The sequence below is a fragment of the Brachycentrus maculatus genome, unplaced genomic scaffold (genome assembly GCF_059751285.1).
Source record: "Brachycentrus maculatus isolate JH-2025_06_01 unplaced genomic scaffold, ASM5975128v1 h1tg000055l, whole genome shotgun sequence".
Taxonomy (NCBI): domain Eukaryota; kingdom Metazoa; phylum Arthropoda; class Insecta; order Trichoptera; family Brachycentridae; genus Brachycentrus; species Brachycentrus maculatus.
Genome location: NW_028280809.1, coordinates 3,468,232 through 3,495,463, shown reverse-complemented (window position 1 = coordinate 3,495,463; position 27,232 = coordinate 3,468,232). Strand labels below are relative to the sequence as shown.

The 27,232-nt window shown below is 32.9% G+C and overlaps 1 protein-coding gene across 44 annotated transcripts in view; it reads left to right on the top strand.

Annotated features, from left to right (window-relative positions):
• ens (MAP7 domain containing protein ensconsin) overlaps window positions 1–27,232 on the top strand; it is a 290,307-nt gene that overhangs the window by 207,006 nt on the left and 56,069 nt on the right. The window contains exon 1 of one of the 44 annotated variants that reach the window (XM_088278152.1): window positions 8,276–8,372. The exons of the other annotated variants lie outside the window; for them this stretch is intronic. Within the exon in view, the coding sequence (XP_088134278.1) occupies window positions 8,291–8,372 (82 nt within the window). The 5' untranslated portion in view covers window positions 8,276–8,290. Of the gene's footprint in view, window positions 1–8,275; window positions 8,373–27,232 lie in introns of those variants that run through there. 44 annotated transcript variants of the gene reach the window in all.

The following is a 27,232-nucleotide window of genomic DNA, read 5'->3' as shown; positions in this document are numbered from 1 at the left end:
GTAAACTTATTCTGTGAATCATTTTTTATAAAAATATGAGTTTGTATATCTTGGTTCTCTCGTCAGTTATAAGGGCTTCCGCAAAGGTGGAATACGGTGGCGTATTGGTATTGCTAAGGGTGCTTTGAGTTATCTAGTAAAAATATGAAATGATCGCGGCATAACAAACAACACAAAAAAGCTAGAGAAGGCCTTGGTTTTCTTTGTGTTCTGTATGGTGTTGAGTGCTGAATGCTGACATAATCGGAGAAAAAAGTAAACCCATTGTAACGTAGTCTTGGCGATGATTACCGCGTATTCTATAGATGGCCAGGCGTACAAACCCCCCAATTATCCAAGAGTAGGACATATAAGAGACACTTCACTACCCTACATGATAAAGTTTAGCTATTGCCAATACAATTCAGCTATTGCCAATTTATTCGAATCTCGCAATTAGCAAGATCTTTAAGTTTATAACAGCATTGTTCACTTTGTGGTATGGTAATACAAAACTCTTATTTGTAAAATACCATTTTTAAGTGGTATTCAAAGTTCCTATTTTTATCGTTCATCAAAATTGGTCAACGATGAATATGAGAATTGTTCTACTCGACCTTGTCAGCACTGAGATCGCTCACATAATAAGTCGACATAAATATCGTGGTGTGTCCCTATTGCCATATAATTTGTCTTTGAACTTTCCCTTTTCCCCTTTTCCCCCTCCCATCTCTCCCGTCCCTCTTCCAGTTATATTAACTTAATTACAAATGTGAAATTTTGTAACTGGAATATGTACAAATACCTGTTTTGTGTTACGCGTTAATGTTAATGAATTTATGTAACTGTTCTGTTGAATTTCGAAATAATAATAAATAAAGAATTATAATAAGAATAGTGAACGATTAATGGAAAGGAGTGTGTTACCTTTAAGTTTGATCTACACGTTGTTTTATATATCGCTCACTCCTTTCAACAACGTCATATATCAAAAATCGTCAATTTTCAGTTACTTATGCATGTTTTCGGAATGCTCAGAAAATATACTATATCCCAGCAAAAGCGGCATATATTAACTTAACATTTACCCGCCACAGGGCAGAAAGTGCTGTTTTTGCATTTTGAAGAAAATGTATTGTTTAATATACTAAAAAAATTTCAAATGGATCAAAAACCTTCAGGTTTTACCTTAAATGATCTGTTGCACAGTAAAAAGTTCAATAAGTGGCTTGATATTTATTTTTAATACATTTCATTATATTCTTCAACTTTAAAAACGATCTCCTAAATCTCTGAATCAAGTTTTTTGAAATATGACGTTGTTGAAAGGAGTGTGCGATATATTCCCATTTGATCTTTGTATTATTACGCAATTCAACCCAAAATATGACTATTGTCTTTATTTTCATATTCATCGGTGTAAAATTCTATAGCTAAACCATCCTCCCTTCTCGACACGATTTATCCAGCTCGCCTCGGCTGCTGCATATTTATGTTCAAGAAGTATCTCTTCTAGGTACTCGGCGCGAAAAGCATTCACTTACAGGCGCCATTGTACCCGCTCATCGTTTCAGCGCGCAGTGAGCAGACTTACTCGATTCGGGCACCCTTCAGCCTCTACTTCTCCCGCTCGACTAGATAACATTTTACGTGTAAATGTTTCTATTTGCATTGTGTTTACTCTGCGCTCGTTCCGCTTCATCGTCAACGTTCAAATCACACTCTAAATAATTTTCCCTTATTGCATGACTTCGCGTTGAAGAATTTCAAATCATCTAATGGACTCCGAGATGCAAATAAACTTTTTGTCAGATAGTATTAATACATATTGTATTAATGTACATTTCATCTTCTTATATGATACAAAATTGACGCGTTAAATTATGAATGATCGAGCTTTTTAATTACCTGCTTTTCGGTTCGCCTATTATTGCACATTTCGCTCACTCCTTTCAAGAACGTCATAAATAAAAAATCGTCAATTTTCAGTTGTGCATTTTTTCATAATGCCCAGAAAATGTACTATATCCCAGCAAAAGAGGCATATTTTTAACTTAATATTTACCCGCTACAGGGCAGAAAGTGTTGTTTTTGCATTTTGAAGAAAAAGTGTTGTTTAAGTATTTTTTAAAATAAACTAAATGTTTTTCAAATGGAGAAAATACCTTCAGGTTTTACTTAAAAAGATCTGTTGTGCAGTAAAAAGTTCATTAAGTGGCTTGATATTTATTTTTAATACATTGTATTATATTTATAAACTTTAAAAACGTTCTCTTGAAAAATCAAGTTTTTTTTTTATTTATGACGTTCTTGAAAGGAGTGAGCGATTTGTTTAGTATCGTCTACATATTATTTTGTACCCTTTTCTGTAGCCGATGATGCAAAGAGCACCGCATTGAATCGATGTTGGGTTATTTTAATCAAAATAAATAATTTGTTAAATGCTTTAGATTCAGGTACTAATCTTGATAACATTTTTAAAAAATAAATGAGTGTAGAAATATTATCAATATTTTTAATATTTAAATAATTAACTTTGTCGTTTGTCATTTTTCTTTTTCTTTTTACTAAAATGTTAGTATATGACTACTCACCGAGATTTTTGTCTACCTGTTTCGAGGCGTACATGAATAGTGACGTACAACGGTAGTGACGTGTAGTGTTTGCATGCTGTTTTATTGTTTGCCCTGACGATGAGACGGGTACGTCTCGAAACCTGTAGACAAAAATCTCGGTGAATGGTTATATCCTAACATTACTTACATTTTTGCAAAATAGAAATAAAACAGTGAAGAAACGTCATTTATATTTATTTTTAAATGTTTGAAAAATTCAATTATCGCGTTTACTTCATTTTGCTGTATTCATTGCTTTTTAGCGTTCTTTTTTAACAGTCATATTTTTTTTGACGTCTCAACATAGATGAAGAAGAATATGGAAGTCTGAGCATTTATGGGGCTTTCGACCGTCATAAGCTGGTTTATTTTTATCTCTTTACACACTTGTAACATTTACCAATTCTACTCACTATTGACAACCATACTATGTTTAGATGTCAAAAAAAAAAACTATAAATAACTCCTATAATTGAAGATAATCCAAATTTGTGAACAAGTATTTGGACACACTCAATTTTTTTATTTTTTTATTATTTTTAATTTAGTATTCATTATTGATTTTTTTTACAACATACATATTTAAATAATACAAAATAGTTGGTAAACATACAAAACATTTCAAATATAACGTTTCCACCTCTCTAATAAAGTAGATACTTGTATTTAGAGAGGAAGTTTACAATTATCATATTTATTTTTTTGTGTATTGTTTTTATTTTTGTTTAGTGGTATATGGTATGGTACTTTAAACACCTGCTAATGAATTTGCATTGTGTCGCGCTATAAAATAAAAACGTCAACATCCCGACCAGCGCGTGCAGTGATACACAGCAACTCTTCCTCGTAAAGTGCGACCCGATTAAGTGCGACTGTAACGGTGGCATCGATTGCCAATCATCCGTCACCCGCATCTCGCAAGCGGCGTGGGGTGAGGGTAGGTCGCGTGGAGAGCGGGATGAAGCCGGGGGCACTCAGCTGATCGATCCCCGCTACGCCAGCGTAGAGCGCTGGATCGCGGACAGTAGCGACCGTGCAGCGGCGGACTGCGGACCATGTCGCCGCCGCGTAGACCTGCGACTGCGCTCGTAGCAGCTCCGCTGTCAAAAATCGCGCCGGAGTATCGCAACACGCAAAGTGTCAACTGTTTTTAAATTTCACATAGTAAAATTATCGCTTTTAATTCGTTAGCAGATACATATGTGTCCTTACAAAAACGTTACATTTCCATTATAAATGATTTTGAGTAATCAGGAATTCTAGCTTGTAAAATTGTTATGTTTTGGTGCGATTTAATTATTTTATATTGTATTTTGTATATTTAAAGCATCGATAACTTTGTGGTTATCAATGTTTTTGATAACACAAATAAATGATAAAATTATCGCTTTTTAATTCGTTACATATGTGTCCTTACCAAAACGTTACATTTCTCTTATAAATGATTTTGAGTAATCAGGAATTCTAGCTTGTAAAATTGTTATGTTTTGGTGCGATTTAATGATTTCATATTGTATTTTGTAAATTAAAAGCATTGATAACTTTGTGGTATGGAAATAAAAATCGTAATAATTTTATTTTTATGACCTGACGATGGAATGGTTTTTCGAAACCGGTAGTCATAAATAAATGTTTATAAAAGTGGTATTACACAAAGTAAACAATGGATGATAAGGAGAGTGATTTTATATTGGTTTAACACAGGATTGGTCACGTTTTGTCGCAACTTTAATTAACATTTCGATATTTAGATTTAATACAGTAAACAGAACAAATTTGCATTTTCAGAACTTTTGTGCAATATTGGTAGTGTAACTTTTTGGTGAGGACCTCCACATATATCCTCAAATATACATTTTGTTTAAATGTGATCTTTATAAATTGTTTGCGTTATACCCAAATCTGTCTTCCCGACACGTGATGTTGAGTAATGAAATTGATAAACGTGAATTTATTGACATTCCAAATTTATTCAAGTGCGAATGTCATTCTTTGATTCATTAATTATTTCTTTATGGGAAAATTTATGTAGCACCGTTTTCGTGAGAAATCATTTGAAGGGTGCTTTACAATATACAGAATTTTAAAACTACATGACTAAATGCTTATTTCATAAACACGTGTCACAATAGATTTTAAGAAATAGTGGTATATATTATTAGATTAAAACCAATATTTTTAGCTTTTCCACTTTATTTTTATTTGACCAGCGACCGGGTTTCGTCGTAACCGACATCATCAGACTGGTGGGGGCTATACAAATTGTTATGTTATATATAACTGCCTTGTTTTATATATAACATAACAATTTGTATAGCCTCCCACCAGTCTGATGATGTCGGTAACGACGAAACCCGGTCGCTGGTCAAATAAAAATAAAGTGGAAGAGCTAAAAATATTGGTTTTAATCTAATAATATGTTAAAAATGCAATTCCATCACGAAGTGTCAGTGGATAATATAAATCTATTAAACAGTGGTATGTACTAAGTAAAACTCGATTTAAAAATAAATACTTTTTCTTCACATCAATATATTTATAAATAAAATATAATAAAAGTGATAGTTCTCACACATATCTTTTTACATTCATATCTATTTTTAATGATCAATTATTGTATTCAATATTTAATGGATTAATCAATCGTCCCAAAACAAGATCGATGATGGTTGTTGAAAATGTTTGCCTATTTTAGTTTTTGCGACAATGATAAATGGATTTTCCGTTTTGTCGGTTACAGATAAGGACACATTGGAAATATAATGAAATTCATTTAGTTGGTTGTCCATCGCAAATATTAATGGGAAAACATAATTTAATTTTTGTGTCGTTTTTTTAAAATAGATTAAGTAAATTTCAAACTTGCGTTATGAAATTGCATGATTGGATTGTTACTATTTTTTAGTTTATTTTATTTTTTTATGAGGCGAATTTAATTGGAATAAAGAGCAGAGGAAGACCGAGAAAAAATTGGCACGATCAAGTATGCCAAAACATGAAAGTGGTCAGGTTAGGGTCGAAACAATCGGCGGGTATAATAATAATAATAATTTGGATAATTTGTATAGCGCCATTTTCGTAAAATACTACCTCAAGGGCGCTTATAAAGACACGGATAATAATAATATTAATAAGCTGATGATGATAATGATACAAAAAAATAAATGGATTAAAACGTCAATCGGTCTCAGGCCGTCAAGTCTGGAGCGGGGAAAAGATGAGCCGACAAATTAAAACGCCTTCCTCTTGATCCCATGGGCTGGAGAATAGCCAAGGTGTTGGGCAGGACGCCTTCCTGAGCGATGGTCGTCACGCTGGAGGGCAGCTTGTTGAGCTCCTCGTCATTGTGGATGGCCAACTTTCAACTTCCAGACTAGCACAGTTCAAACGGGACATCACTTTTATCCTCTTTTGCCGCCCTTCCGTGATCCGACATGATGGTTTTGTCTCTGGGGTTTTCTGCTTTCGCTTTCATACGAATGGGAGCTGGCGTAGTTGAGGAAGTTTGTAGTTCGATTTCATAAAATTTAACCGTTTAAGCACACGTTCCAGGATTGTTATTGTCTTGCACATTTTTATTGCAGTCATTTATCCCCGAGAAGTTAGGGGTTTCGGATGAATACACTATGGTCGTAACGTACCCTTAAGGGACGAACACAAAGCACTTTTAAACGCCAACTTGCCACATGTGTTCATTCGGCACAGATTCTTAGAAATACACTACACCGTTTAGACCAGCATTGCTATATTGAACGACGCAATGAAATTATTGATGCACTTTTATCAGTTAACAGCTAACCTTTATAAAATTATAACTTTTAACCATTTCAAGTTAATACCAATCAAAATATTTATAGATGAGCAAAAAATTATAGACTTGAGATGTAAATGTTCGGAGAAAATTAAATAAATGATGGAGCGTGGTTCTCTCAGCAGCCGCGTCGGGCGCTCGAGGAACCACACATATGTATGAGGAGATGCATGAACGTGGAAGAGGCGTAGAATGTTTGCAAGAACAGAGTAGTGTGGCGTTCTATTCTCTCTGCCTACCCCTGCGGGGAAGCGGCGTGATGGTTAGTTATTTAGTTTTTTTTTAATTTTTATTATAAATATTCCATAAATCTCTTCAAAGCAGAAAGATTTTTTTATGTAATAACAACAAAGACGTATTTTTGAACATTCTAACGGAGCATAATCACAAGAGTCTTTTGAAGCGTGTACTCATCCTTTACATTATGTAGATACACATGTCAGATTTACTACAAAACATCTTAAGAAATCGTCCTTGTGATCTTTACAGCGTCGAAAAACAGTCAACCGAGAAAGAAAAACTCATATCTCTGCATTGACAGGAAAAAGATGAGATTAAACGAAGTTTTAGAAAAAAATCTACAACCCAAAAATCAACATAAATATGAATGATGTACATCTCAACAGAGGCGAACTTACTTTTTATGAAAAGGTAATGTAGTGAGGTAAGATAAATATAAATGACTAACGACCTGTCATCACCTAGATAAGTGATCACTTTACAGGAGTGTATAACATTAACCATTCTGAGAAGAAATTTGATATAATATTCTTCTTTAAAATGTCATATGTATACGATAAACCTGTAATATAAATAAATAAAATAAAATAAATAAAATCAAAAATAAAAATATAATAAAATAAATATACTTTTAAAACTATATCTCAGAGATTAAATACAGTGGAAGAGGCGAAGAATGTTTGCAAGGACAGAGTGGTGTGGCGCTCTATTCTCTCTGCCTACCCCTGCGGGGAAGCGGCGTGATGGTTAGTTAGTTTTTTTTTTAAATACAGTATTTGCTTGCAAAGATCTGGACACACTCAAATATTGCTGGTAATATATATTATATGTATTTTATTTATTTTATTAATAGGTAACTTAATATTATAATAATATAATATTAAGACTTATTGTCTTTATCAATTTGTTTAACACTACTAAGATTAAATATTTTTATCTGGTGTAATATTCTACACTCTAGATCCCTTAGTGAAAATTTAAACGGTTCGCGAAAGTTGTGTAAATCTGTTATTTGTGACAGTTAAAATATCTTAGACCTTACTAAAAGAGTCACTGTAATAGTTCCAAATGTTTATTGTGACTCCCATTAAGATGATAACGATTCCTAGATCCCACAGTGACAATTGAAACAGTTTGTGAAAGTTGTGAAAATCTGCTGTTCGTGACAGTTGAAAGATTTTGTACCTCACTATGAGAGTCACTATAATGCTTGACAGTTCCAAATGTTTATTGTGACGCTCACTAAGATGATAACGATTCCCAGAACCCTCAGTGACAATTGAAACAGTTATTGAAAGTTGTGAAAATCTGCTGTTCGTGACAGTTGAAAGATCTTAGACCTTACTATGAGAGTCACTATAATGCTTGACAGTTCCAAATCTTTATTGTGACGCTCACTAAGATGATAAGGATTCTCCGAACCCTCAGTGACAATTGAAATAGTTTTTGAAAGTTGTGAAAATCTGCTGTTCGTGACAGTTGTAAGATCTTGCTGTGAGAGTTAGCTAGAGAGCTGTCGACAGTTCCAAGTGTCGGTAGGCCGTGACGTCGGGCGCCGGGTGGCATGCCCTGAGCATGTGAGGGCCCGCATGGCGCGAGCGGGGGGCGCCTCCTGCCGTGGCCCCCGCGCCCCCCCCGCCCCGACATGTTCTCGGAACTGTGCAGAGAGACGCTCCGGAGGGCGTGCTACGCCATCACCTACTGCAGGGAGAATGGGATCGACACGTGTAAGAAACAAACAAATAATCCATCAACAAATGAAAAAAAATTCTCAACATTTTTAATACTTAAAGTATTTACTTTGTGGTTAGTCAATTTTACTCACATTTTCTTTTTACAATTTTTTTTGTAATATTAGTATATAACCACTCACCGAGATTTTTATGTCTACCAGTTTCGAGACGTTCCCGTCTCTTCGTCAGGACAATCACTACAACAGCATGCAAAACATTTACTTTGTGGTTAGTCAATTTTACTCATTTTTTAAAAATGCTAGTAATATTAATATATAACCACTCACCGAGATTTTCATGTCTACCGGTTTCGAGACGTTCCCGTCACTTCGTCAGGACAATCACTACAACAGCATGCAAAGCATTTTCTTTGTGGTTAGTAAATTTTACTCATATATTATTTTTACAAAAATGTTAGTAATATTAGTATATAACCACTCATCGAGATTTTTATGTTTACCGGTTTCGAGACGTACCCGTCTCTTCGTCAGGACAATCACAACAACAGCATGCAAACAATACTACCCGTCACCACCATAGCACTATTCACAATCTTATAACTACACAAAATGTTTATCACGTGCGGTCTTTGCGGATTTTTGCGGTCCTCGGGTTGATTTTATTTTAATGATATTTGAATATAATTTAGTTTAAAACTTGACATGAAGTGAGTTCCTTTTTTGTTTAAAAAAGCCGAAAAAAAGAGTAAAAAATCATGCAGGTATTGTAGAGGTGGGTGGGGTAATAACTAGAGGGGTGGGTTAAGGGTGGGATTTGGTTTAATGGGAACATAGACAATAATGGTGAGGAATTCTAGAAAAAGCATATTATCAATAGATGTTTTATCATTTTTTTGTTTTTTGTTTTTCTATATTGGTCATCACTGTATACGTATATAACTGAGTGTAATATAATAAATTGTGTATTTGTGAGTCAAATGAGTGATTAGTTTCCATTATATAATTCGCAAACTCTGAAAAATAATTACCAGTCTTACTTTTACTAGTTTTAATTAATTAAAAATATATTTCTTTATTGATGTAAAACACCCACATAGGATTTTTGTAAATTCTATCCTCAGGGAGGGACAAGGGAGACATTTTTTTAAAACTCAATATCTCGAAAACTCCGGTATAAACTTTTCTTTAAAAATATAATGTTGTAGGCGGCTAAAAGGACGAGGGCGAATTCAAGAGGATATCCATTTCTCGATAAACTTTACAGAAGTAAAATTTGTGTTGTTAACCTTTACGTAAGTAAAATTTATGTTGTTCACTTCGACACGTTTTGATAATTCCTAAGCGAGGTGTAACAGCTTTCACAAAATAAAATAAATTCTTCTTTGAACCCCTATCCGTACCGAACGATATGTAGGGCACTACGTCATATCGACTGTGTTATCTCAATCGTTAATTTTACACTATATATATTATACACTATATACTCGCAAACGAATGAGGGAATAATAAAGAAAAGTATATATAATTAAATATTCAACAATAATATTACGATGCTTCATTGTCATGCATTATTCATTGTTTATATGTGTCGCTTACGTTCAAAATCCGCCAGATCCAATTTTATAAGATTTTAAAATAAATACTCTATCGGAATACCAATTGTGGGTTTTATTGTTTAAAATATTTATGTACTTGAAAACCCTGCTTAAAAAATACTTAAAAACAGCGTTGTATCTCAAATGCCTCTATATTCATGGAACTTGCCTTCTGACCCGTATTGGGCAATCAGAGAGCGGGGATAGGTCAAAAATTAAGATGACGTCATTATTGGTTTGTGTCTCGTGTTTTTTTTTTTATACTAAAAAAAATCTTTAAAAAATGGGAAATTCTCTATTTCAGAATAGTTAATCTAAAAATAGACAAATCTTTAAAACATAAACGTTACCCGGAGAATTTAGCATTTCTGTAAAATCGACAAACATGGATCTGGCGGATTTCGAAAGTAGCCGACACGTATATTATACATGATATGACAAAGGGGTGAACTTTTAACTATGTATTGTTATAGTCCAGAGTAAGGAAGTGATATAAAAGCTGTCTGGGTCTTTCCTTTTAATATCTTCCGTAAAAATTTGCGTTATTGTTGTCTGAAATGGTTTTCCGCAGTTTTATGGGCAAGCATTATATCACCGAGTTCTCGATGTTTCCGCCACTTTGCAATATAATTTATAATTCCATTTCTGCCACTCAAAAAAAAAACAAAGCTCGCACTAATTTATTGGAATTTTATACGAATTTATGTGATAATTAGTCGCTGGGCTTTTAAGACTTGTCTTTTGGACAAAAACTTGCGCTGTATTTTTTGTTTCTCTCTTTCGGGATTTTCACCATTTCGTATTTTGTCTTCATTTAAAGTTTTCTTGGCCCAAACTGTATTATCTTATTATTGCTGGCAAAATATATCGCGTAACGTTATACTTTTCCCCTATTCTCGCTGTTTTCATTTTTCTAAATGTAGTATAATGATGTCTGGAAATAGAATGTAATGGTGTACTTTCCTTGAATGTTTAGCTGTTGGCTTCAACAGGTAACATGTTTTATTCCACTTTAGTGTATATACTATGTCAAAATATGACTGAATATCTCTGTGTGTGTACCTTTAATATTTTATCGTCTTTTTATGTTGATGCCTTTACTTTTTTATATTTTTTTAACTACTACAAAAAAATATTACATTTAATTATGACCGTGAAATCTAAATACCTTCATATTTTACATTATTTTTTTTCCATTAGTCGTGTATGTTAGTAAAATATTACGCCATCTTTTATGAAATGTGACATTTTTTCACATTAAACTAAATACGTCGTATTGCATGTTTTATTCGATATTTCATATAATATTACCATTGTGAAGTACGTTCATTTCTAAGCATCACTATTGAATTCGTAAGTGACGATTTTATGATAAAAGAGGTATGTATGTAAATACTATTGTACGTTGGGATCCTCCTTAATGAAAAAACATATTTCTCAGATATATTTTTGTATCGTTATTACAGTAGAATCTTTTTGTCTTCGTATATGGGTCGCGCATCTCTAAATGTAGGCATATTTTAAATAAAAATACTAGTTAAACAATATTCAGACGCAGTTTCTGAGTGTCAATTTCAATTAAGTACCCTTTTTTATATATGAGAGTTGTATTTATTATTTACGTTGCTTATTATGTACAAGGTATATAGATCATTAAGTGGATTTTTGTTTCTTCTAACAAAAAAAACGTTTTATTTTAATCTGTGTTGGGAACAAGAGGGATTATCTAGTGCGGGCTATTCAGGAACTTCTCAGCATTTGCTCATTGCCAAATAAGCACCTACTTAATCAAATCGGAATAAAATACCATTCCAGATCAATAAACAAAAAATAATCACTATGCTTTTTGCTTGATGGGGGTTAGTAATGTTATCACGGGGATTTATACCAAATATTAAACATAAAATACAAACTTATGTTTTGGGATCCTCGATTGACATTATTTTTCAATTCCTCTTTATTTCATGCCGTCTTTCCCCGTATTTCGTGTCCAGTGTCGTGTGGCTTTTCCTAGAGGCGTTCACGGTGTATTTTCCAGCCGAGTTGGCATATTCCGGGTGGTTGGTTCCGATACAAGGGACGTCATTCCAGTCCGGGGGAACGTTGCGTGATGGCGTTACGAATTTTCGCTTATTTTCGTACCAAAACAAACTCGACTTAATGTATTATAATCTCTTCGCGTGCTCTCTTCATCCTCAACAAGTTATTATAAATATAACATCGTCAATAGAAACTCCTATACATATTGTAATAGTATGCTAAAAAAACATGTCGGCTTCATATTTCAACACTATGATTTTTCATATGTCAGACTGAATGATATGTTTTACCATCTCAGAACATTTTTGATTAAATACGTAAGAATATCATATTTTTTTAAAATGAAATTATCGTTGTAATGTTTTACATGAGCATAAATGAACCTTTTGTCACTACATATATTATTTACTTTCCTTATTGGTTTTATTTTCTTCGGATTTTGTCGCTTTTTACTTGATTTTTACCAGTATCAAATTCTCAATCTGTTACTTACATATTAAAAGTAAATAACGTTTCAAACCTTGTCATTTTCCGACGTCTTTTCCCCCAATTGTATTATTTATAATTTCCCAATGTTATATTTGATTTTATTTGAATTCCCTACCAATTGCTTTACGACTCCGTGTTTTTCTTGTGAATTCTGAAATTTATTGATGGACTTTTTGTATCTGGCCCAATGTAATTGCTGGTTAAATCTCTCGGGTGACATTGTAAACTCACCCGTGGAAAGGGTTGCTCGATTGAATGATTGTTTTACAACTGCGAAATCCGATTCAGTAACTTAATTAGTATTCAATATTAAAACGGAAGGAACTGTTCATATGGATAGCGAACAGGAGCTGAGAGTATATTGGAAAAATGTCTGCAGAATTCTTGATTTATTTCAATGATTATTGGCCCACTGTTCATCACGGCTGTTTACATCTAAAGTGTAACACTTAACGGAACAATACCTCGACGTTTAACCGAAGGGAGATTTATGTTTGTAGATTGAAAACCGTTAAAATGTGGTGTTAAATAATTATTAGCAATTTTATTAAATTTGAAATAAAATAATTATTGTAATAGTTTCCGGTTTCGAAGAATACAAAAGAAGGTATATTTTAGATACAAATGGATAGAACACATTCTTAGAAACGATACATCGCTTTTATTTAATGTAGAAGGCGTAAAATCTGAGCACCCAAGTTGCTCTCGTAACTCCAAATACCTAATTGTAGGACCGGTATTTCTGATTTTGCTGTTGAGTATAGGTTCCTTGCGATATTTAGAATCAGTCTCTTAGATTCTTTAGCCAGGAGATCCATCTTCCCTTCACCTACAAATATTATGAATATTAGTTATCTATCAATCACCTTGACTCAGCTCACCTACATATCGTAAGTGTATGAGCAAAAAACAAAAAAAAAACTCTAAAATATGTAATGTTGACTTGATGATGCGTATTATAAAGTTTTCAGCGTTCTTTAAACTGGCAAAATACACTAAGTAGTTCGAAATGTCATAAATATGCGGTTTTAAAAGCAAATTCATCTTTAAGTTTATTAACAGGTATTTTATTCAGACTAAAAGCTTTAAATAACAGGGATAATGCAAACAGGGAATTTAGAGACGTTTTTTGCCAGTATACCCACGATATATTTTATGAATGTTTTATTGTTGTCACTGCAATATCTAAATCAATATTATTTATTGATTCGGCATTAGCTTTGTGGAATGACATGATTATTTTATTAAAATTAAACACTTGAATATACCACTTTAATTAGTTTTATTTTTATTTACGACTAGTTTCGAAAACGTCAAATGTTTTCATCTTCAGTTTTAATTTGTACCAGAAGATGAAAACATCTGTCGTTTTCGAAACTAGTCGTAAATAAAATAAAACTCTTTAAAGTGGTATATTCAAGTCTTTAATTTTAATAAAATAATCTGAAGCAATGCTCTGTGCACTTATGTTTATTGGTTCGGATAGAATTTAAAAATGAAAATTAATTCAATGTGACGCGACTAACAGTCTGCCTCTAATTTTTGTTATGATTTTTCTGAAAAAAAGGTTCCCTTTACACGTTTTCTCACCTTGCATTTTCACGGCGATCGAAAATAGTGGTAAGATTTGTCGGCTGTATAACTTGATGTTTCTTTCCCACTCGCTACGGCACGGCTAGCTCCAATTTATGGCATACCAGTAGTTGGCACCGCATTCTGACTTGTAAGTAAGGACCCGCCGGTTTTTCTTTGCTTTTTTTTGTTGTATTTTCACCAAAATGTCGACATAAATTTCCTTGTTATTTCGTTCTTCGACATAACGGCTCTACGTAGGTAGCCTGAATAAAAACCGTAAATGTAAGAAAGAATGCAATAACTTATTAACTAAACTAATTTACCACCATGACGCCTTTCCCCGCAGCTGTAAACGGAGAGTATAGAATGTACAAGCCCTCTTACGCCTTTGCGGTATTCTAAATCATTTATTATAAAATAAGGACGCCTTTTTTTATTATAGTAGACTTTTCTTACAAACATTAACTAATCAAGTTTGTAAATTATCCAATTGAAATATATTGTACACACAATACTATTTTTAGTCTGCTATATTTGTATACTTTGGTATTTTACATTTTGCCCATATTTTAAAACCACGACATGTCTAAAATCTTGTATTTCATGTAGTTGAAATATGTGATGTTATTTTCATGTGTTTTAAAACATTTTATAATAATAAGCAAACACATAAAAAATATACCCCAATTACATTATTCCTTTAAAATAGAGTAAATTTGTAAATAATATTAATTTCATGAGATAAAAGTTATGTGAATCGGAGTGACATAAAGAGAATATACTCGTATTATAAATCGAATGTTGAATTTAAAGTTTGACTCGGTAACATGTCAAAAGTTTGAACAAAGTTTACGCAAAAAAAATGTTTATTCCGCAAATTTGCGATTGAATAGGGAGAATCGATACTCAAATTCGCTTGCTTCGAAATATTATTAGAGTAAAAACAAACACATTTATATGCAATAAGCATGCAATTGTGCATTTTTTTTATTCTGGTCGCAGCACTTTAATAGTTATTTTATACCATCCTGGACTGGTAATTAACGATCAGGATAGCACTATGTCATTGCGATTCAGTGTCCTATGCACAGTTGGGTGTGATGAGGTTTAGAATAAGTTTTATTTTTATCAAATGTTTCACTATGTCTGCCCCCGTGGTGTAATGGCTATCGTATTTAGCAACCGTGCTGGAGGTCTCGGGTTCGATCCCCAGGGGGAGGGTGAAAATAAATATTGGTGATTTTACACTTCAATATTAATTTAATAGAACCCTGGACTGGTCCCTGCAGCGCAGGATTGATTACCTTGCCTTCGTGTAACGATCGAGATAACACTGCGTCAAAACGACACAGTGCCCTATGCACCATTGGTTGCGGATAAGGGTTAGAAGAAGAAGAAGAAATATTTCACTATGGTTTTCTTTTAAGGGACAATATTTTATTCTCTTTTTTTATGCTCTCATATTTTGCAACATATGTATATAAAGGCCGTTTCGCCCCCTCGGTAGGTACTTTGACATTTTTCCTCGCGTTTTACTCTCGCGATGTGAAAGTTCCCGCTCGGGAATTTATTTCTGGGCCACGCGCCTCACGTAGTGTGTTGCCATCACGCACCCCTTAATTACGGCAGAGATACTGGTAACCCCGTGACTCCCGCGAAGGTACCTATCCCAACTGGTGTGAATAGGCCCCTGAAATGATTATGACAAACTATTATCTTACTTACAACGCCGGAACGAGCATTCCTGAAGTATATTTTATAATTAAACTAAATTTCTGGCATCCATTATTATGATAAAAATTTCATTTTAGCATTTCTGAATATTTCGTTTTTATTCATGTTTTTTTAAGTAATTTTATCTTCTCTTTGAATAATTTTTTTTTATTTCATCTTTTTTATTTTTTGTTTTCTGTTATAATCAAGCATTTGTAGTTTATATGAATACTTTTTAATCTAATTTTATTTTTTATAATGTATAATGTATTCTTGCCAGTGCCCTTCATACTATGACAGAAAATATAATGTATACCCACACACAGGCCATGCCTTTGTGGGATCTTTTTTTGTATTTTTTTTTGTACTTGTATTTATATTATGTTTTAAAATGCAAAAGAATTGAAAATAAAGTAAATAATAATAATAATAATTTTCTTGTTTTCGTTATTATTTCACGTAGCATTTTTGGTATCTTTCGGTCGATAAAATCATTTTTTAAATCGGAATAATCCCTGTTGGCAGGATATATCGCTCATTTGGTGCAAAAAATGCGTGATTACACTTTTAGAAATATTACAGCAGATACCATTTAGACGTTGTAGCAGCAGAAAGAGCACCATTTTACTCAATTCTACAATGACACTCGCGCCATCTCGCAGCATTTCACTGCAAAATCAATTCCGTCCATGTTATTCCCGATGCAAATAGTCTTTACGCACATTTTGACATATTTAATTTGTTTTTAAATTACGTCATTGCTCCAAATGAGCGATATGGGTATACCACCACATTAACTTTTTAAACAAAACAATTTATATATTTTTTAAAATAATCAAATTTATGATATCAGCATTTTTTTTTAAGAAAACAATATATCGCGGTTAATATGTAGCTGTAGTTATTCTGATCACGCTAATATAATAAACATGTTTTACTCGTCCCCATGTTTGTATGTCGTAATGAATATGTTTAAAAATAATTAAATTTTAAATTTTATGGGGCTTATTTTAACTATTGTTTGTTTGTAAGAAAAAGTACAAATGTATTCATCTTCTGACTTTGAACTCTATTATTTAGTCACCGACTTTATTACGAATAGCTTATGAAGCTAATATTTTCAGAATAGCTGATTTAGTTCGATTCGTCTTTATTGAGCGATAAAGTGACGTAATTATCGCGTAATAATTTCGTTCCTGCCGCACTTTGCGTAACTTTATGTTCCCGTATATCCCGTATCCCTATTGTCACCCAATAATAATTTATCCAACCCTCCTACCCTCCAGTATTGTTTTCCCTACGGCCTGCAGAAAGATAGATAAATCGCCTCCATTGTTTCAGCCGACGGACTATTACGAGTCTAGATCCGACCGGGCTACCGAAGAGGACGTATGTGGAATTAATTTCGGCCATTTTGCGAGGATACACACGGTCAGGAATTGTGCGACATCTCACTTCTGCGAGCGATATGAAATGAAATTTCATAATCCCTCTGAAGCCGGGGTTTTGTATTCAGAGAGGTCGCGGGTTAAAATGAACAACAAACGGCTTTGTTGTATTCAGATTTACAGGCGTGCATGCTTCGAAGAGATTCGAAATCAAAACTGTAGCCTTTAGCAAAAATAATACCGCTTTTACCGTTTGTTTCGACTATTATTCAAAAAGCTGTTTATCAGTCTCTATATTGTGTCAAACAATTTAAGTAATATCAACACTGTCGCCGCTTAGAGCACCTGCAGGCAAAATAAAAATAGCCTTGATTGCCAACCTAATGGAATGTCAGAATAAAAAGATGAAATACCATTAAAATCATATATTAAAATAGTTTTGAATAAATTCAGAATAATTCACCAAGTAAAAATTTAAAAATATCATACAAAGTTAAAATTGCTTCGCTTCAATTGTCTTCGCTTAGCAGTTAGAATAATCCTGCTGCAGAAATCTGTCAGGTAAATGGAACAGATCCGGTCCAATTCGATATTGTTCACCTTAGCAATGGTTCTTTCATCGGGCATAACCATCAGAAGGTTGGTCCTGCATATTGGAAATAACGCTGTGAAATAATGACAGTTGACGCTGAAAAATAGGATTGAACGTATCACTTTCGTGAAAACTGCAATTGAAAAATTTCCTCGATTGTTTAAATTAAGTTGTAACGGTAATGTTACTAATTTATGTTATAAAAGTTTATGTTATAATATTATAAAGTGTTTTCTAACATTTCAAAGCCAGTGGACTTTCAAAGCCTTTAATTTTCTTCAGTACGATCATAGATCTTTCAAATTTGAATTTAAAAAATAAATCTGTTCAACACAGTTTTTTTTTTGTGTACATATTCTGTGGATCAAATGGTAAATAATATTTTGCTGATTATTTTAATTGGTGAGTATCATAATGCTCGCCAAATTATATATAATTTAAACCATTTTATATTTAATGGTGATTGATAGATCTTATTAACCTATACGGCTTTCAAGCGTACGTATAATCACCGTAAACTAAAATAAATCGGTCGGTTCCCGGCGCAAAATGAAGCGGCAGTGTTGAAAAATTAATTAAATCTCGAAATTTGTAATTACGATCGTGACAATAATATTTATCGAGGCTGACGTGTATTAATCTCATCCGAGAAGATAAACAGGGTCGTAAATGTTGATTCTCACTCGCGGGGGGTGATTTTCGTTTACCGGGAAGCCTTTCAAATTGCTTAATTGGCTTAAAGCACAGTTCAAGGTGAATGGCGCCACCCCCACAGAAAATATTTGGGCTGAAACTAAAAATAGAGATATTATTTTGACATAGATAAAGAAGAATACGGAAGTCTGGGTATTTACGGGGCTTACGACCGTCATAGGCTGGTTTAAGTGATTGACATCCACACTTATCAAATTCTTGGAAGTTCTACATATATGATCCAATTTTTGAAACACTGTACTAGAATCACTAGAATTTTCACTAGTGACATCCATTGGTGAGACGAAGAAGCATCTATGTTAAGATGTCAAAATAATAAAAAAAATAAGTCCTATAATTGGAGATAATCCAGACTTTTGAACAAGTATTTGGACACACTCAAAATGATATTGTTAAAAATAGAAAGTTTATCCCTGATGCCAAGTGTATTATTGATTTTGCGAAAAAACGGCGGAATTTTGAGATGAACATTGGTTAATGACCAAAGATTTGGCGTTCCGCTCACTATCGGGGAAGTTACATTCTTGCTTCATTAGTTTAAATTATCGTATATTTTCTTATCTATTCTAATACATCTTTCTTTCTCTCTTAAATCTCATTACTGAAATCCCCCACACCTCATTTACGTCTTCAATATCAAATGTCAATTCAAAAGCAATTAGCATTTTCAAACCTTTTTTTGTAATCTAGAAAATGATATAATTTATATTTGAAGCTATTTGATTTTATATTTTATAATTAAAATATAACTTGGTTTTCAAATCACTGTAATATTCAGATTGATTTGAAAACAAAGTTAAATTTTAATTATATTACGAAATGTGATAATTTGAATGTAATATTTTGAGTCATTTTAGGTTTATTATATTAGATGATGCGTTACTTAACCAAAATGGTGGGGTTTTCATCGTTTTTTTTATATTCTACATAATTGCCTGGTGATATATACTTCAAAAACTTCTTTTTTATTTAAGCCGTTTAGTAGTTAAATGTACAATACTATTTTTTCAATATTTTCTATTCCTGTATACGCGACACGTGAGTGATAAAAAATGACGAATCTATGCGCAATTCTGTCGTGAAGTTAATTCTTAGCAAACACGCAAAAATTACTCGCGTTCTCATATTTCTCGGGCTGTCGTTCCCTTGACTATTCTAGTAGGTGCCTATATATTTCTTCTGAATTTATTTGTACTTTATTCGGGCAACTCGCCCAAAGCGTATCAATCTTAATTACCTAATCATGTATAGGTTACGGAAATTTTAAAAAGGTTCAGTCTGTTAAACGCCTCGGACGTCACATTAAAGAAAGTTTAGTAGGGAACGAAACGTTTATTTATTCAACCTATTCTTCCTTTTTGCCCCCCGTGAACGGAGCGTGAAAGCGCAAAACATTTATTTTGCTTTCAGCAATATATTACCCAATTCCTCGGCCGCACTATCGGCAATCCAAGAATATTTTAATTTAGAGCTTCATTTTTTAAAGACTCACGAATTCTAGAAATGTTACACAATTATTTTAGGGGATGGGAAAACGTAGCCTGTTTTTTTCTTCATATTGTGACTGAAATCTTATACATCTCACTTAAATTTCATTTAACGCTTACAGATTTTAAGTATGTTGGTATATTTAAAGGTCTACATTCAAATTTTTAATATTTCTTTTGAATTTTCACTCTAAATGAGTCAGAATATGCAGTGATGACTTTCAGTTTGCACGTCACTGACATGCTTTCTGACAAGCAGATCTTTTGTTTAAACTAGTTCAATGAAATGTTTAAGTATGTAACGTTAAATTAAATTAATGGAAACAATTGATTTATTTTTATATTTCTTTAATAATAATAATTAAAACTCCAAACTGGTTCCTACCCTTACGTATGCCAGTGAAACATGAAGTAGGCATTATCGATAAAATTAAGAAATGTGTGTTGAGATGGTTAGGGCATGTGAATAAAATGAGTGAAGAAATCCCTTTCAAACGATTTGTCGGGTAAATTTATATCTCGGGTGCTTCATGTAATCGATTTAAGTATGTCTTTATCTTGTCGTTACGATAATATTTTATTTTATTTTATTTAATCAACAACGTTTTGAAGTATGAGTATTTCCTTACTCCATTCGTGCAGTAAATTACCTACCTATAATGCAGTTAACCCTTATGCCAACCCATTAAATCGTGATTATTTGTGGTGATTTTTCGATATAATTAATGTTTTTTTTCCCTAAAGCATTCAGTACATGACTTCGTTTGAACTCTGGTATTTTATCTTCATTTTAAATTCCTGCATTGCTGTTATTACGTACTTTCTCACATGTGGCTGTATTTCACCCACGTAATAAAATACCCCAGCTTTTAATTAAACCGTCTACCTCATCTGTATGAGTGTCAAAAGTATTCACGTTCATGATGTTTTTCATCGTTAAAATCCGCATTAAAGGGTTTACTCTAGTAACGTTACTCCTCCCGTGTCACGCGATCCTATTCGTACAGAAAATGCATTTTTCGCAACACGATTAAACAGTTACCTACCTCGGATTTTGAATTGCATCCAACTGCGGAACATTTTCACCACTATATCGTGTTTGTTAACTAGTTGACCTGTCGTCTAGTAGGTCACGTGAAAATTAGCAAAATATCACATTGACGTGTAAGATTGATAACCTTTCCTTCATGTAAGTTGTTTTCAAAATAAGGCTGCGTCAATTCAGTGGTGTGCACTAAAGTAAAATGTGTATTAAATTTATTATGTGTCGTGTTTCATTTCATTAAATTTAACTAGTATTATATGTTTGACCTTTCCAAATTACTATTATTTTTTCTTGAATATTTTTTGCAGATATTTTATAAAACTTAATAAAATAAAACTTAAACTTTGTTTTTAATCACTTTTATTTTTCGTACTCTTCTCCAACCGGTTTCGACAAGAACCTTGTCATCACTTTTTTTCATTTAACAATGCTTCTTACCTTATGTTCTTTGTATGCCTTTTTACTGTACCTTTTATTGCTTTATATTTAACATTTTGACCTGTGTTTCTTGTTTGTTATTTTCTTATCTATTTTTCAGTCTTGTTAACATTGACCCATATCCCAAAATGAGTAATGGAAATTACTCGTCGGGAACAGTATATATCGTTGTCATACAGGAGAAAGTGACCAAGTGCATTGTTTTGCAAAAACGTGATCATTGACTATTTTAAATCTTACTAGCTTAATATTGCCCTGAAAAAATCCCAAAGGATTTTAAACTTGGAAGTATAACATATTGACTAGTTAAAAATGACCAACTGCATTGGTGTTTATTTTCTTGCCAAGCAATAGTGACTTAAATGGCCCTCTAAAACATTTTACGTTTTGGTAGTTGGTCACTTTCTCCTGTACGACTACGATATGTGACTTTAAGTATGTAATATATTCAAATAAACCTTCAGAGATGGATTTGTATGTACAAATCCATCTCTGAATATGACAAGGCTCTTATCGGTTGGAAAAGGTAACAAAAATAAAAGTGGTGAAAAATAAAGTTTTACTTTTATTTTATGAAGTGTTAATATTTTTATTGTAAAAATTGGTAATCCAATAACATCGCTAGTGGAATAGAACCTTTGTATTTCGGTTACGAAGATCGCTGTCCTGACACGTATGAAGGATGAGACGTTTGTTGCACATAAAACGCATCGGGTTACATTTTTGATTATACATATTCAGTTAGACTTCATTAATGACGCCACCCCGTATTTGGTCGCATGCGATAGCGTGCAAGTTCGGCCTTAGCGAAATGCGCAAATTTCATTGCATCGAATGGATTGGCTCAGATTTTCTCCACTCGGCTTTTTGCCGTTTCAAGTACAAGCCGACATGCACCTTGGGTACATACGATAATATTTGGCTTAGTGCAGTGTGCAATACCTGCTGCAGAATGCCGTATGGCCGCTACGGACATATCGGCGTTTCCGTTGCAGACTTTCATATTTTGTTTTAAACATTTTGGGCAAAATGTACTTACGAAATAATACAACCGCTGTAATGGTGAGCTGGCAAAATACACCATAAAGCGCAGAAATATTGTAAAAAATATATTCGATCGGTTTCAATAGCCTATCGGCAAAAAAATTGCCAATTTTGTTTTGCTAATGGGTTTGACATTAAGGTTGTAATACCTTTTATAATTATTAATGATTCACTGAATCTGTGTCATTAGTGTTGCTGAAATTTAGTATCGTGAAGATTGTTCTCTGTTTGGAATATTTTAATGACTGTTCCCCCTGAAAATGGTTGTGAAAAATTAATACCAGCACAGAATTAAATTCATAATGACAATACTATTTCATGGAATTATAAATTTTGTTTTATTTATTACATGGTAACTTTTCTGGAAACTAGTAGTATTACTGAAATTTTGCATCGTGATTGTTCGCTGTTTGGAATATTTTAATGACTTCTCTCTCGAATATAGTTAAATAATCAAAAAATTAGAACTGACACAAAAATAATTGAATAATAACAACACTGTTTTATTAAATTATAATAAATTTAGTTTTATTCATTACTTAGTAACTTTTCTGAATATTTTTATTTCATGGTAGAAATGATCTTGCTGATTCTCTATATCTAAGAGTAATATATATTTTTAGAAAGATTGTGTACTTTATCACTCACTTTATGTAGTATTGTTCTAGTTAATACGTGTAATATAACGCTGATTAATACCTTGCTGGATCACGAACGTGTTTTATCATTTCAATCATAATTAAATGTACAACATGCTGTGTGATTACCGATTCCAGATAGCTCGCTCGCTCCAGTTGAGTTTCATATCTCGTAAAGTAACACACCACCATCACACGAACAAGGAAGGATATCTGTGTTGTCCCTGTTTTGATTCCAAATCGCACAATTGATTCAATTTCGCTGTTGATATTTGAAATGAATGTACAATACCAAAAATTGAAGGAGAAAATAATCTACCACCGGACCTGCTAGCTGTCATACATCAAGTATCGCAAGAATTCAAAAAAGGCTTTGAGGGTTTACTCGCATACACACTATTCAGTACGCGGCCGGCTGCACAAGGAGCTACACGTCTCTGCGCACAACTTTTTAAAGAATATATATTTTATTTATTGTTTCGGCATTAACTTTGTGGTAAGACATGTTACAATGATTAAAGAAAACACTTGTTTTATACCACTAACACCCTTCCCCTAACTTTCCCCTCTCCTTATTTATAGAACAATTTTATATTTTAGTTATTATACATACCTGAATGTTGGATGTTTAACTTCTGAAACATGTAGTCTTTAATAAAACTCAAGTGGTATAAAACAAGTGTTTTTTTTAATCATTGTAATATATATTCCAATAATTTATTTTTTTAAATATATTTTGATGAAATATTTTCATATGTTTTTTTAATGAAAATAAGACTTGACACTGGCAGAAACATCGTCTCACTGGGTGACTGCCAAATAAAAAATAAAAAGAAATGAAAAAACTTCTAACTTGTTTATTATTAATCAAAATCTTTTGATTAATATTACTTGAGCGATCTGTAGTTTTTTTTACCATAATTACTCGACATTCTAAATGACAACCATATAATAATCTTGCTTCAAAATTGGTGTAAGGATAGTTTGATCTAGCCTTCTGTCTATTTTCTGTCTTACGATCTTTTTTCGTGTCCTATTTTCGCCATATCTCTTGTCTGAATTCCTCTTAAATATTTCATCTGGGATGAAATCTCATCATAAAAATTCCAGCACCCGATAGGGTGAACTGTTTCATTGTGTCTCTATATATAGCGTGTGCTAAATGAATCTGATTCTCTCTCGTCCTTCATATTATTCTGAAAGTTACACTTTCAACCTGTAGATTGGTACACATATCTTTTATCGCCTGTAAAATGTGTACTTTGTACGTTTCAACTTAACCGGGTTTTAGTTTATTAAACTAACATCACGTCTTAGCGGCGAGGGTCGAATACAAACCATTTTACTCACGAATTTAATGTCTTGAAAGAGCCTGAAAGCTAGTGGGTCTGTTTACCAACTAATTTATGTGAACAGTTTTTATTTAATGCGATTGCTTCACTCTTTTTCAAATTTATAGGAATGTTCAATTATGGCACAAAATCACAAATGATAAGATTTTATAAAATTCATGTTTTAAAAAAATGTACATTAAAAGCTCTGTTAATATTGTGGCATGGTAATATAATACTCTCCTTATTAATAATCGTTCACTTTGTGCTGTACTATTCAAAAACACTACTTTATGACGGCAAAAACACAATTTTTTACCGGTTTTGGAATATTTATTCACATGTCCACTGGTATTACACAAAGTTAACAATAAATGATAGGGAGAATATTGTTTTTTTTTTTAAACTATTCCAACCAGTATTAGGATTGCTAACTATAGAGTATTTTGTTTGAAAATTATATTCAAACAGTGATCAAAGTAGTATATAATAATAATTAATTTGGATTATTTTTAAAGCGCCAGATTTTTGACGAAATTTTATATTATGCTATACTATGGATTTCATTAGGTTTGATGGAAAGATTCGTGAATAAATAATGAATAAATTTTCTTACTTAATGATTTCAGGTTAATACTCATACGGGTGTTGTGGAAGTAAATATAATGTAAATGCAATGATAAGACTTCAATATTTTTTTGCCTATCGCATTATACGTAAATAAAATTCATATTTCAAGATATCTTTCAAGATTTTTTGTCTTCTCAAACGTACTCTTTTCATTTTTTACCCTAAAAAATACAGATGTTACAAAAAACGGGTGTTTTGTAGTTTGCCATTCGCTATCTTTCTTGCTACCGACCTCTTCGAACGTAGTCTCTGAGGGTTAAGCGGTCCAGCCTAGATTAGTTAGATTAGTTCCTGCCTCGTTCTACATACAGGCACGCCGGCACACCTGGGTTGCTTTTTCCTTTTGTTGGCTACGTTATATTATTTTTTTAATCTTGTTTAACCACGCGCTGACCGCAAAATTTCTATCTCTGCTTTTATACACCGAATTATTTTTTCGTCCCTACCTAAAAATATCAGGAATACGGGAATTTCTTCCGCAAAATTTGAAACGATTCTTTTTCACCGAATAAAAAAATAAAGTGCAGATATAAGTTTAACAGAATAACGTAGAATTATCTAACCAAATTAATATTATAGTTTGTCATTCCATTAAAAAATGCGAAAATCAAAGAAAAATTTTTAACTAGAAAATTCATTGATTAAAGAAAACACTTCGTTTTTTACCACTTGAGTACTCAAGTGGTAAAAAACGAAGTGTTTTCTTTAATCATTGTAACATGTCTTACCACAAAGTTAATGCCGAAACAATAAATAAAATAGAAAATTCATCGATTCACATTTTTTTTTTCAATTCTGAAAATCTCGAATATAAGAAAACAGTAATCTTACTGTGCTCTACAGACATCTCTATTTGATAAAAAAAATTAAAGCCTTATTTTAAAGAAATGTTTTGAATTGCTTGACGTTCTGAGATAAAAAAATATGTTTTCTTGCGAAACATGGAAATGCCTTACGACTTGCTTAACTGTCCCGTTCCGAAGGGGGTATCAAGTTCTTTCCTAGCGCTCCACAGTTTAGTTATCGGTGGTATATTGCCAAGTTTGGACGTGTGTGTGTTGTGTTCCCGTTACCCGAGCGTTATTTGGCAAATACAGAGTGTTTTTTCTCGTTTCTAAGAAAAATTATAAATTATTCAAATTATCTACTGACATTTCTTGGTGCATTGCATTTTTACATTTATTTTATAAAAATCTGCCTTTTTACACTGTAATTAAATTGTCATAATTTTAATATTTATAAACTTTACCCTAACAATGAGTGGAAAACAATTGACAGGTGATATGATTGAGCAACTTCTGAACGATACGGACACTGATGTATCTTTAAGTGATGATGAAAGCGATTTAGGGTTAGAAAATAAAGATGATGTTTCCGACGCTGATAACTATATAATCGAAGAACTTGATGAATCTGACTCTAACAGCGTAGAGTTCGTAGATATAGAAGAAAACAGTAGAAATGTTTTTTTTGAAGAAGAAAATTTGTTCACTTCCAAATCAGGCTACAGATGGACAGATATTCCTCCACCCTCTTCAAAAACCCATTCCCACAACATAATAAGATCAACATCTGGTATAGCTGGACCACTAGCAGCTGCAAAGAGTATGAAAGAAATGTTTTTTTCTTTTATTACTCCTACCATGATGACTGAGATAATACGTTGTACCAACAAATATTGTGAAGAACGAGGTATTACAGGAAAAGCAATAACAGAAAGCGAAATACAAGCTTTTATGGGAATTTTATTAGCATCTGGCAAAAATAGAGGAAGAAAACAACACATTAGTGAGCTTTGGAAAACCAACAGAGTATTTAAACAGTTCTTTTATGCAGCGGCAATGCCTCGTGACCGGTTCCAGTTTATTTATAGTAAAATTCGGTTTGATAACAAAGCTACGAGAAATGAAAGGATGGCTCTGTCTGGCCATAAACATGAGGCAATAAAATTATTTTTTGAACAGTTTGTGGAAAATTGCACGAAAAATTATTCACCCGGATCCCACTTATCAATAGATGAGCGCCTAGCTGTCTTTAGGGGAAATTGCCCATTTAAGGTGTATATAAAAAGTAAGCCAGGGAGGTATGGAATAAAAATATGGGTGGCGGCAGAAGCCGATAGTGGATATATTTGTAATGCACAGATTTACACGGGCAAAATTAACAATGTACGGG